This window comes from Osmerus mordax, chromosome 6 (assembly GCF_038355195.1).
Source record: "Osmerus mordax isolate fOsmMor3 chromosome 6, fOsmMor3.pri, whole genome shotgun sequence".
Lineage (NCBI taxonomy): Eukaryota > Metazoa > Chordata > Actinopteri > Osmeriformes > Osmeridae > Osmerus > Osmerus mordax.
In genome coordinates, this window is record NC_090055.1 from 3,132,581 (window position 1) to 3,144,629 (window position 12,049).

General features: G+C 44.0%; 2 protein-coding genes across 2 annotated transcripts; one reads left to right on the top strand and one right to left on the bottom strand.

The window, feature by feature from the left end:
* The first annotated feature begins 458 nt into the window (after positions 1-458).
* cxcr3.2 (chemokine (C-X-C motif) receptor 3, tandem duplicate 2) lies at positions 459-8,495 on the top strand. The gene is made up of 4 exons (XM_067237365.1): positions 459-567; positions 1,683-2,770; positions 5,031-5,448; positions 6,146-8,495. Exons 1-4 carry the CDS (start codon positions 532-534, stop codon positions 6,836-6,838), a joined length of 2,235 nt encoding a protein of 744 aa, XP_067093466.1. The 5' UTR covers positions 459-531; the 3' UTR covers positions 6,839-8,495.
* A 997-nt stretch (positions 8,496-9,492) lies between these two features.
* On the bottom strand, positions 9,493-11,423 carry cxcr3.1 (chemokine (C-X-C motif) receptor 3, tandem duplicate 1). Its single transcript, XM_067238300.1, has 2 exons — positions 11,022-11,423; positions 9,493-10,854 (listed from the first exon to the last, which is right to left on the bottom strand). Exons 1-2 carry the CDS (start codon positions 11,412-11,414, stop codon positions 10,120-10,122), a joined length of 1,128 nt encoding a protein of 375 aa, XP_067094401.1. The 5' UTR covers positions 11,415-11,423; the 3' UTR covers positions 9,493-10,119.
* Positions 11,424-12,049: the final 626 nt, after the last annotated feature.

Below are 12,049 nucleotides of genomic sequence, written 5' to 3' on the forward strand. Positions count from 1 at the left end.
AGACGCTCTTATCCAGAGCGACTTACAGTAAGTACAGGGACATTCCCCCCGAGGCAAGTAGGATGAAGTGCCTTGCCCATTTTGCACTAGCCCGACTCCCTAACCGCTCAGCCACCTGGCTCCCCTTAAATGCAAAGAATCAATCAGTCAATTATCTCTGATTTAACATTTGAGAAGGTCACCTCTCCAGCCTTTAGGGCTGCAAGTGGATAAGTATAGCTACATTTCCCCAAAACAGATATTATCAGTGTGTGGCCGAAGACAGTCCAGTTATGCGTTGCCAACAGTATATCACTGTGTCGATATACGTGTTGACTGCATTTATCTTTTCCGTTGCCATGTCACAATCTTTCCCATTCCTGTTTAATGTGCTAAAGATGTAAGAAGTTTCGGTTCCCGAAACGTAGACTTCTGTTTTTTCTATTGATGGCTAGAAACAGTGGAGATCTAAAGCAACGAGTAGAATAGATTTGCATGTGTGTATATGTGATTCTATGAACGTTTCAGGTACTCGGCTGCTTACTTGTTAGCATGGATTCCTTGAGTGCAACGACAGAAGACTATTGGGTGAGTGATGTTTGACCACTATCTTATGTATGGCTGACTATGGTTAACCATCTTCCAAAGTTATCAAATTTAATTTAATTGCCATGATACTTTAATGTAGTTCTTCGTAGTTATACAAAGAATACAATAACCAACCAAATGACTAACTTACTAACAGACTGTTGGACTAACCAATAGATGAACAAGCTGGAAAACAAAGAATCTATCAGACCAAACACTGATGCATCAGGGGAAATCGGCTGGGGGAATTTAACTCTACTAACATTGTCTCTGGCTTATAGGCATCCCATAGTTCTCTTCATGGATAACATAAATACATTTATGTACCATACATGTACCATGTACCATACATACATGGTACCATTGTACACATGTACAGGGTCTCATATGTAGAGACACCACATTCCATTACATATATGGACGTTCTTGAAGCCCCTCCGAAACACTTCATTCACACTTCAGTCTGCCTACATTATAGGCTTGAGAGCCTTCAATACCAACTCATAGGAGAGAGATAGAAAAGTTAGAAAAGAAATATGGATGCTCCAATTGTGGTCCATACTGAATAGCCATACTGACCTTGTGACTAAATAGATGGATTATTCCATATTTCAAATCAAGTAATTGATTATATTTTTCATATCATAGAACAAACATAGATCAAACAGAAACATTAAGTAAACTTCTTCACATGAGCTCAAAAGAAAGTGAAGAACTGAATTGAACCTTTTCTAGATTACTAGATGAATGTTATTGTAAAGATCAGGGTTGCGGTTACTGCAGTAGACCTAATTTACTCTTGATGGAATCCAAAACTAAATTTTAACTGTAGAATGCTGTCTGTTTAGACGCACATGTTCTGCCCTTTTATAGAGGATGTGACTGAAATCAGCATTAGTAGCCTACAGGCACCGTTAAGTGTATTATAAAGCCTGCTCAAAACGTTCTGAAAGCTTTCAGAATTGTGATTTATTTTTAAAAGATTGGATAAAAAGCCTAGTAGTGCCTGAACCAGAATACCAGTACCGACATAGACGTATACTTGAATAAACTTCCTTTTAGGTCAACAGTGATTGGGTGGCTGGTTAACTCTATATTGTTCTTTCTTTTACCAGCCAGACGACTATGACTACAGCAACTCTCCAGGCACTGACAAGTCTGCTTCTCCTTGTTTCCGTGACGACATCTGGGGCTTCGGACAGAGCTACTCCCCAGTAGTCTACAGCATCGTCTTTGTGCTAGCGCTGGTGGGTAATACACTGGTCCTGTGCGTTGTCCGGCGCTACCGCAACTCCCAGAGCGCCGGGGCCTGTTCCTACTCCCTCACGGACACCTTCCTCCTTCACTTGGCGATCTCCGACCTTTTGTTGGCCTTCACCCTGCCCCTCTTCGCTGTCCAGTGGGCCAAGGAATGGGTGTTTGGCGAGGCAGCCTGCAAGATCTCCGGCGCCCTCTTTTCCCTCAACCGCTACAGTGGCATCCTATTCCTGGCCTGCATCAGTTTTGACCGTTACCTCGCAATCGTCCATGCTGTCAGCACCGGCTGGAAGCGCAACACCTGCCATGCCCAGATCGCTTGTGCGCTGATCTGGACAGTGTGCCTCGCCCTTAGCGGGGTGGACATTGCCTTCAGAGAGGTTGTGAAGGGCTCAGGCCAGAAGGAGTTCCTCGTCTGCAGGACCTGGTTTACTCAGAGCACCATGCAGTGGCAGGTAGGGCTGCAGCTGGTTAACTTGATGCTGGGATTTGGGCTCCCCCTGGTGGTCATGCTGTACTGTTACATCCGTATATTCAAGTCCCTGTGCAATGCCAGTCGGCGCCAGAAACGGAAGTCCCTTCGCCTCATAGTCTCCCTTGTGTCTGTGTTTGTGTTCTGCTGGGCACCTTTCAACTGCTTCCAGTTGGCGGACAGCCTGCAGAAGTTGGGCGTGATAGGTGAAGTAGGGTGCCTGTTTGGACGTGTAGTGGACTTTGGGACAATGGTGACCGAGAGTTTGGGGTTATTTCACTGTGCCCTAAACCCCCTGCTGTATGGCTTTGTGGGAGTCAAATTCAGAAGGGAGCTGGCTAAGATGTGTAAAGAGTTACTGGGGAAGAGGGGTTGTCTGGGGATGGAGGGATGGGGACCGAAGAGAAAACGAAGAACCACCGTCTCTTGCAGTTCAGCCGAGAGCGAGAACACGTCTTACTTTTCTGTCATGGTGTGAAACCAGAAATGAGGGGTTGTGGGGGAGAGAGAGGAAGTGGTTTGATAAAAGATCAAAAGGAATACGGATGGATTTTGTAAGTAACAAAATGGAGGAAACAAAACTGTCTTGAGTGAAAAGGTTACACCATAACCTACACAAGTTCTCAAAAAAATATATTCTTATTTTTTCAGTTTCATTCAGGATTATTCCATGGAGATGTAATTAGGGCTGGTATTTCTCTTACTTTTCTAAAAAGATAATCAAATCATGTGTTCTGAAACTTTGTAAGAAGGGTGATGACTGATCTGAGAATTGTACTAAAAGTAAACTTTTCACGCTCAATGTCTGTTTCGTCAAGTGCGATTTCATATGGAAGGCTACACATGAACAGCCATGGCATTGTTTAAGCTAAGTTTAAAATGTGTTTGTCAGATTGTTCAACTATAATTGATTTGAAATGCATTTTCTTAAATAAAAGCTTTATAAAATAAGGAATTGTGTTCTTTGTGAATACTCAACTTCTGTTATTGTATGTACCCTAGCAGTAGCAACCAAACAGTAGCTCTACCTACCAATGCCATGCCAATGAATGACATTTGTTCTCCTCTGAGTTTTTCTGGGAGTTTTTCCTTGTCTTCCTTGAGGGTTTAGTTTGGTTGAGGGGCAGTTCTATGGGCGCATGTGAAGCACTCTGTGACATTGCTTGTAAATAGGGCTATACAAATACATTTAGATTTGAATGGGTATACATACAGCATAAAGGCTTTCCTGCCTTGCCTTAAGTACACCACTGGTTAAGGAGAGTTGCCGCATAAAGACAGACCTTAACTTCTTTGTCAGTAAAATACAATGAACGTCCGCTTTATGTTATTCCATTTCAAATGAGTGTCACAATTAGGCTACACTTTCCATAGCATTCATACCAGGGGCGTTTTTTGAGTTTGAAGAGACTAGGGTTTTAGCCCAGACCCCACACACAGACCCACAGTACCCCTAGCGCAAAAGGTTTTATTTGACCAACATTCGCCCGCACCCGTAATCGAAAACACCACCTCAAAGATCTCATGCACAACCACTAACGGCTAATCCAACAGAAAGCTAGTTGGTCACCGGCGCGGGTGGTGTATCGTTTAATCGATCTGTAACAGCCTCAGGGAGGTCACATTCTGACGACAGCTCTCAGGTTTGGAAGTGAAAAAAGTTAGGATTTTGAAAATATATTTATTTATTCAACCTTTAAAAAAAAAAAAATCGAAACGTAAAAAAAAAAAAATATTGTAAGACTTTATTTTCAAGAAATATTTTTCTTTCAACCTAACGACACAGCTATCAAAATAATATGACCTCGTTTCCAGGTCCAGATCTTAACCAGATGGGTGATCTTCAGGTTATACATGGTAAGGACAGATAAATCACCTGCGTTAGTTTGGTTGGTGTGTCAGACATGTTCAGCCAACAGGGAGGTCGGAATATGGAATTGGAATTCATCTTACCTGAAAATAGGTCTAATTTCGCCATCTTGTGGACAAACACCATAAACAGTCCGACAACATTAGATATAACTTGAGTGTTAATGTGTAGGCTAGTTGTCTACTTTTTTTTCGCCACTTCTTTTAGCTTAAACTGGCAAGCTCAGGCTCAGGCCTGCAGACTTTGACAGACAGACAACAGTTGCAGCGGGCTGGGCTCACTCTGCTAGATGCATTTCTCAGTGGAGTTGGCTAGCTTGGTCGAAACAAGCTAAGAAGCCTGTGAAGTGATTGACTTTCTCTTTCTAAACACAGCACACGATTGACTTGTTTGATATGCGGATAGGCTACGCTGCAGGAACTTGCGTTAGCCCTTAAATGAAACCCGTTCTCGCCAGATCATTTCTCCTTATTCTACAGAGAGAGCTGGTCGACAGAATAAGCAGCTGAACAACTTGGTTAAAGTAAGTGGTACAGGCTGTCTTTCAAATGTTCGTTATTAAGTTATTATTTCTCTCAACATGAATAGCTACTGTTTCACTCGACTTTCTGTACTTGTGGCATGTAACCCGATAATGTGTGGGTCACTCTTTAACAGAGACACTGTAGCGTACTTTCCGGTCTTTTAATTCTTTATGTTTCATCAGTGCTGACATCAACAACATGTGAGCTGTTTTAAATATCCCGGAATTGCCATTGTTTGAGGACAAACCCTTCTCACTCGCTGCTGTCTACAGTAGAGCTGAATGCAGACAACCTGTTTAGCGTGTTTTACAATTTCTTTTCCGTTCCTTGTTTAATTTAGAGACTCTTATACGACTGGTCTTCTTTTGCACCACTTTTTCTTACTCCTCCACAGAATGACAGACATGGACGTGCATTCGGAAGGGATATTTCAACAAAACGACACATACGAATATGACGACAATTATGAATACAAGGATGAGTGTGTTCCCGAGGAGGGAATGGGCTGGCAGCCGATCTTCCTTCTGTGGTTGTATGTCCTGTCGTTGGTTCTGGGCCTGCTGGGAAACGGCCTTGTCTTTTGGATTATGGCCCAGAGGAGACCGAGCTGGACCTTGACAGACACCTTCATCCTGCACCTGGGTGTTGCTGACTGCCTGCTGCTGCTCACGCTGCCGTTCAGGGCAGCTCAGACCTTTCAATCTCAGGAGTGGAGCTTTCAGCAGCCCCTCTGCAAAGTCACTGGTGCCATCTTCAATGTAAGTCAATGGTGGGATTTGAACCACTGATTTTCTGCTTGACTGTATGGAACAGGGAGGGCCAGAAAGGAGTAGGCTAATATAGGGGGCGATAAGAGCTCATATAATAGGGGCTTAGAAGTTGGTTTAAGACGTTCTCCAAATGGAATGGTTTAGGCACCACTGTGGGACAGAGTTAAATTGAACAGGAAGGTAGTGAGAAAACACTGCATTCAGAGTCTCTATACCTATCTGAGTCAGTTGGCTGAGCGGTGAGGGAGTCGGGCTAGTAATCCGAAGGTTGCCAGTTCGATTCCCGGTCATGCCAACTGATGTTGTGTCCTTGGGCAAGGCACTTCACCATACTTGCCTCGGGGGAATGTCCCTGTACTTACTGTAAGTCGCTCTGGATAAGAGCGTCTGCTAAATGACTAAATGTAAATGTATCTACATGCGCAACGTGAAGGTGTTTCAAGTAAATCGACCATTTGTGGGAATAGACATGGGAATAGACATCCTTTTGTTTGTTCTGCCTTTTCTCTCTAATCTCTAATCTGTTTATCTCTCGTACTCATTTGCTTTCACTTTCTCCCTCTCTCTCTCTCTCTCTCTCTCTCTCTCTCTCTCTCTCTCTCTCTCTCTCTCTCTCTCTCTCTCTCTCTCTTTCTCTGTCATGCTCTCTGTCTTGCTCTGTCTGACCTTCCCCCTCTCTCTCCAGATCAACATCTACTGTGGGGTCCTCCTGCTGGGTGGAATGAGTCTGATGTCCTCCTGCAAAGGTTCCTGGGTGGGTCACGTCACCTGCGCGTGCGTGTGGCTCATCTCCACCCTCCTCTCCGTCCCCAACTGGGTGTTCCTGGGGGTCGTCACCAGCCAGGGCAGAATGAAGTGCGGCCCTAGCTACCCGTCAGACTCCTGGCGCCTGGCGTCCCGCCTGCTCTACCACGCGGCCAGCTTCCTGCTTCCCTCCGCCGTCCTGCTCTACTGCTTCACCTGCATACTGCAGTGCGGCTGCCGGGTCCTCCAGAAGCACAGGGCGGTCAGGGTCATCCTGGCCCTGGTTCTGGTCTTCTTCCTCTGCTGGACGCCCTACAACATCACCCTCTTGGTGGAAACCTTCGGTGTGAAACCAGCGGAGCCTTCAGAAGGATCCTGCGAGTGGAGAAGGATAGAGAGCGTTGTGGAGGTCACCGCTGCCGTTTGCTGTTTTCGCGCCTCCCTAAACCCTTTGCTGTATTTCTTGGTGTGCGGGAACTTTAGGAGGGTGGTGTTGCAGAAGCTAAGGAGACAGAAAGGGGCTCATAACAATACGTTTCTGTGGGCTTCGTCTGTGACCGAGCAGACTTCACCCAAGGAGAATGGGGCCTTGAACCAAAGTCGTTTTCAGCAGGAACAGTCCACCCACTGCTGACCTGAAGGGCGGAAACAGAAACCCTATGACTAACAGTGACAGTGGTTAATCATACTGGGTCTGTACATCAGGTGATGTCAGAGGGTCATGGGGCCAGTGAGTGGATTGTCGATACTGTGTCACAATGACAGGGTCTGTTCTATACTGCGAAGGCTAGTTTGTTATATCTGGCTTGTGGCCTTTTTTACTGTAATGTAAAGATTTCCAAGCTATTTTAATTAGTTTGTGCTATGCTTTTTTTTAAACACATTTTTGTGGTTACGGATTTCTTTGAATTCAGAATGGTTATGTATTATGAATTGTTATATGAATATATTTTTTCAATTATTGTTTTATTCACCACTTTGAGGTGGCGAATAACATTATTGCGCCACAAATATAGAATTAATATAATCATTTAAAGGAAAGGTTCATGATGTGATATGCACAAGAAGATAATTAAATCATTGTTACAGTGTTATAGTTTTATTGTATGGTACATCTAAGTATATGTCCTGTTGTGATTCCATATAATGACTTTCTATTTACCCTCTAGGTATATTGGAAATGTCCCGTGTAAATATTCAGATCGTACTGGGTACTGGGGAATTCCCAGGGTAGTTTTAGGCAGCTCAGCTCCCTAGTTACTCAACATCAGGCCCTGGGACTTCCCTCCTGACACAAGTCTCAGACACGTTGTGTTAAGACAGTCTCTTGTTGCAACAGGAATGCATTTCTGGGCCTTTCTGCAGATTCTGACATCATGGGTCAGGTGATGAGAAGAGAATATGTGGGAGAATCAAGGAAAAAAACTTCATTTGCTGGCCCTGTGCCCGTTATTACAGAGTGAGTATCTCTGAGGGCCGTCTGAATGCTTGTGTCTGTTTTTAAAGGGAAAACAAATGCTTGCTTTGTGCACTCAGTCCTATAGTGTGGGAGACAACAGAGGGAAGGAAGCTAAGGGACTGGGAGGGGAAACATTCAGAAAGCTATCATTGGATAAAGATTGTAAGCTGTGATGTGATTATCTTTAGTGTCAGGGCAGGTCTGGTCTAGTCAGTGTTAGTGTGCAATGCAGTATTTAAATAAAAAACGTCCATTTGTCTCTTACGTGCAAATATTTCCGATATATGACACCAACACACACGTGTTTCCTGTGTTCTGTGTGTTCAGTTTCTTTGAAGGTACAATAAGTAGGCCTATGTTTTTTTCTCTCTCAGTATTGTAGCTTAAGTTTCCAGATACACAAATGTATGTAGTATGAAATACGACTGTCCAGCTCCTTGTGCTGGAAGCTCCTTGTCCAGCTCCTTGTGCCAAGTCTAACATGACAGATTTATGTCAGATGTCAAAATGACTACTTCCTGTAAAACTAATGTTTCCATTTGGAGATGAGCAAGATACATATGCATAGTTTTGTGATGGCTGAAATATGAGATATATATGTTGGTAGTGTGATGTACACACACTGTGATCAACATGCAGATCTGTGCTAATAACTGTAGTTTCCTGTGTAACCTTTTTGTCACGGCAACATATTATGTATTATTCAAATCTGGAGAGAGAGAAGGATATTGCTATCTTGGCCCTGTCGCAGCCCACATTATACTATACAGCATGAGATAAGGGAATATTATCTAATTATGGTAATTTTCTAATAAATGTGGTGGATGTGGTGTCCCAATGTGTTTTTCATACTTCAGATCGTGCTTGTACTTTTTACATGGAGAGGGAGGTGCTTGGTGAGTTGACTTTGCTATGGTTCCTGTACCTTATCTGTGTACATGGCCAGATACAGACACTTCGCAAACATACACTGCTCTGTATAGACTGCAAACGTACACTGCTCTGTATATACTGCAAACGTACACTGCTCTGTATATACTGCAAACGTACACTGCTCTGTATATACTGCAAACGTACACTGCTCTGTATATACTGCAAACGTACACTGCTCTGTATATACTGCAAATGTACACTGCTCTGTATATACTGCAAACATACACTGCTCTGTATATACTGCTCATGTAGAGGTTATTCTCTTTCAATGTGCCAGGATTTTTCTACTCAACAGAACAGTTGCAAGAGATGATGGATTTCAGGCCTACACAACAACATTAATTTATAAAATATAAGTTATAAATAATGTACTGCCTGTTAGTTCCGGAGACTGCTGACCCTATCCCTACATCTCAAAGTAGCTCATGACAGTTTAATACATCATGTGGATTGATACTGTAGTTAAGTGGGGATTGATACTGTAGCTCAGTGGGGATTGATACTGTAGTTAAGTGGGGATTGATACTGTAGTTAAGTGGGGATTGATACTGTAGCTCAGTGGGGATTGATACTGTAGTTCAGTGGGGATTGATACTGTAGCTCAGTGGGGATTGATACTGTAGCTCAGTGGGGATTGATACTGTAGTTCAGTGGGGATTGATACTGTAGTTAAGTGGGGATTGATACTGTAGTTACATTTGGCTGCAGATCCTTATTGGAGGTTCAAAATCCCACCTGTATAAAAGTGTCAATTACATGAATACATCTAATGCTGATCTTAGCATGTAGAATGTCAATCAGTAATGCATTTGCAGTGTAAGTACTACAGGCCATATAAGCCACACAATAAATGAAAAAACACTGAGTTAAAAACAGTAGGAAAATATAACTTTATTGGACAAGTCATGAAAAAATACATATATCATCATAATTCACACATTTACAAAGTCGGTTTTACAAAGTCATAATTCCAGGTCACAAAAGTTAAATTATCTTATAAAAAAACACAAATCTGTTTTGACAAAGTCAAATCAATATACTGTACTTATTATCTTATAAAAGGTTCCTAACACATACATAAGGAAGGAACTATCTCTGAAGGAAAAGTTAAAAGAAGTTGGCTTTATGACTTTACACAACAATGCTACAAGTGGTTTCTGGTTACAACCTCCTTACCCTTACTACTCCTTCGTATCAATAAGGAAGTTAGAATCGGACAAAGGTCAGATTATTATCATATTTATAAACTGGAACAGTTGGAACAGGTCACCAAGCGCTACGGCGTCCCTGCAGCCGACTCTCTCTGTCCCCCTTCTCTCTTCGCCACTCTCAAATTTACATTTACATTTTGTAGACGCTCTTATCCAGAGCGACTTACAGTGAGTACAGGGACATTCTCCCCGAGGCAAGTAGGGTGAAGTGCCTTGCCCAAGGACACAACGTCATTTAACACGAACCAACAACCTTCTGATTAATAGCCCGACTCCCTAACCGCTCAGCCATCTGAACCCCAGCAGTGTACCTCAAATGGCCAGGGTGTTGGATGTGTCTCTGGATTCCGACCACACAGAGCTCCTCCTGCTGTCTGTGGTTCTCATTCCTGCCCCGATCTTCATCTTGCAGCCCAGCGACCTCAGTATGGCCAGCAGGTGGCGCCGGAACGTCACCCCCACGAAAGCATACACCACCGGGTTGAGACTGCAGTGGAGGTAGCCCAGAGAGGATGTGGCTGAGAGGGCGATGTCCAGGCTGGTCCTCGTCTCGCAGGTGTCCTTCAGGGTGTTGTTGTTATGCAGCGTGTCCACCATGAGGGTGATGTTGTAGGGCGTCCAGCAGAGGAAGAAGACCAGGACCAGGGCCAGGATGACCCTGACCGCCCTGTGCTTCTGGAGACCCTGGGAGCCACGCTGCAACCGCAGCAGTATGCAGGAATAACAGTAGAGGAGGACGGCGGAGGGAAGCAGGAATCCCACCAGGTGGTAGATCAGACGGGACGCCAGGTGCCATTGAGGCACGGACTGACCGTACGCCAGGTAGTTGTGAACACACTCTGTTTTGTTCCGCCTGGTGTCCTTTACAGACTGCAGGAACAGCCAGTCTGGGATGGAGAGGAAAATGGAACAGATCCACACGGATGCACAGCTAGAGTGAACCACCCAGGTTTTTTTGCGGGAGTACATCTGCGCAGCGTGGACGATGCACAGGTAGCGGTCTAGACTGATGATGGCTAGCAGGAAGATCCCGCAGTAGAAGTTAATCTGGAAGGATAGAGATGGGAAGGGAGGTTGTGAAAGAGGAGGAGGCGAAGAAAGGTCGACGGAAAAAGACAAAAAAATGTTAGGTGGGAGCTTGTGCTTGAAAAAATGAATAGAACAACCACTTGTGACCACAGGAGTTAATGACTGATATATTCTACAGGCCTTACCTGGAAGATAGCGCCAGTAATTTTGCAGAGCGGCGTCCCAAAGGTCCACCCCTCAGTTTGAGTGGCTTGAGCTGCCCAGAACGGCAGGGTAAACAGCAGCATGCTGTCGGCTATGCCCAGGTGCAGGATGAAGGTGTCTGTCACGGTCCAGCTCCGCTTCTTCTGGGCCAGAATCCAAAAGACGAGCCCATTTCCGAGCAGGCCCAGGACCACAGCCACAGAGTACAACAACGGGAGGAAGACTGCGTCAAAACGCATGCCTTTGGTGAAGTCACACACCTCTCCTGCACCGCAACACGTATCTCCTTCACTATCATTGTAGAGGTCATATGTGTAGTTTTCGAAAAACTTCTCAAAGTCTTCAGAATCCATTACAATCTTTTCCCCATCCATCGGGATTACCTGTAAAGTGATGTAACATTACAATTAACTCGCAAATCACAATAACTCACAAACAGTGTACACAGGGCTGGACTGGGACAAAAAAATGGACCTGGCATTTTTGCTCAGACAGGCCCACCACACCCTTGTGTTATCTTCGGGTCATTCTGACCCATCAGTCATTGTGACCCACCGTCGTATTGCGACAACTTTACCGCATACAAAAACAAAGTGAAGCATTTTCTTTTAACCGTTGGGCTGTCTCAGACCCCCCACATTGCGAAGGTTAAAAGAATTTTTTTTTAATTTTTTTTTGAATTGGGTAAACACAACGATGGTTCGTTATGAACCTTTGGGTCATGTGACCCGAAGGCAGCACAAGGGTTAAGTTGATAAAAGAATAAAAAATAATAATTAAAAGATTTATATATATTATATCATATCATATTGGCCCCAAGTGCATCGGCCCACCGGGCATTTGCCCAGTATGCCAGATTACCAGTCCAGGCCTGGTGTACAAATATAATACAATGTCCATGAGTAATATATGCATGTTGTGGTCCCACTAACAATTTACACTGTTCTTGTTACAGTTTAATTACATATAAGTACTTCGTAATAGGCAATGTCACAACATACTACATATG

Excerpts from the sequence above, each read along its gene's own strand:
- cxcr3.2 (XM_067237365.1), top strand. The coding sequence starts at position 532 with ATGGATTCCTTGAGTGCAACGACAGAAGACTATTGG. Across the intron at positions 2,771-5,030 it reads TCTTACTTTTCTGTCATGGT|AGACTCTTATACGACTGGTC; the intron begins GTGAAACCAGAA and ends TGTTTAATTTAG. Across the intron at positions 5,449-6,145 it reads TCACTGGTGCCATCTTCAAT|ATCAACATCTACTGTGGGGT; the intron begins GTAAGTCAATGG and ends CTCTCTCTCCAG.
- cxcr3.1 (XM_067238300.1), bottom strand. The coding sequence starts at position 11,414 with ATGGATGGGGAAAAGATTGTAATGGATTCTGAAGACTTTGAGAAGTTT. Across the intron at positions 10,855-11,021 it reads TTACTGGCGCTATCTTCCAG|ATTAACTTCTACTGCGGGAT; the intron begins GTAAGGCCTGTA and ends CTATCCTTCCAG.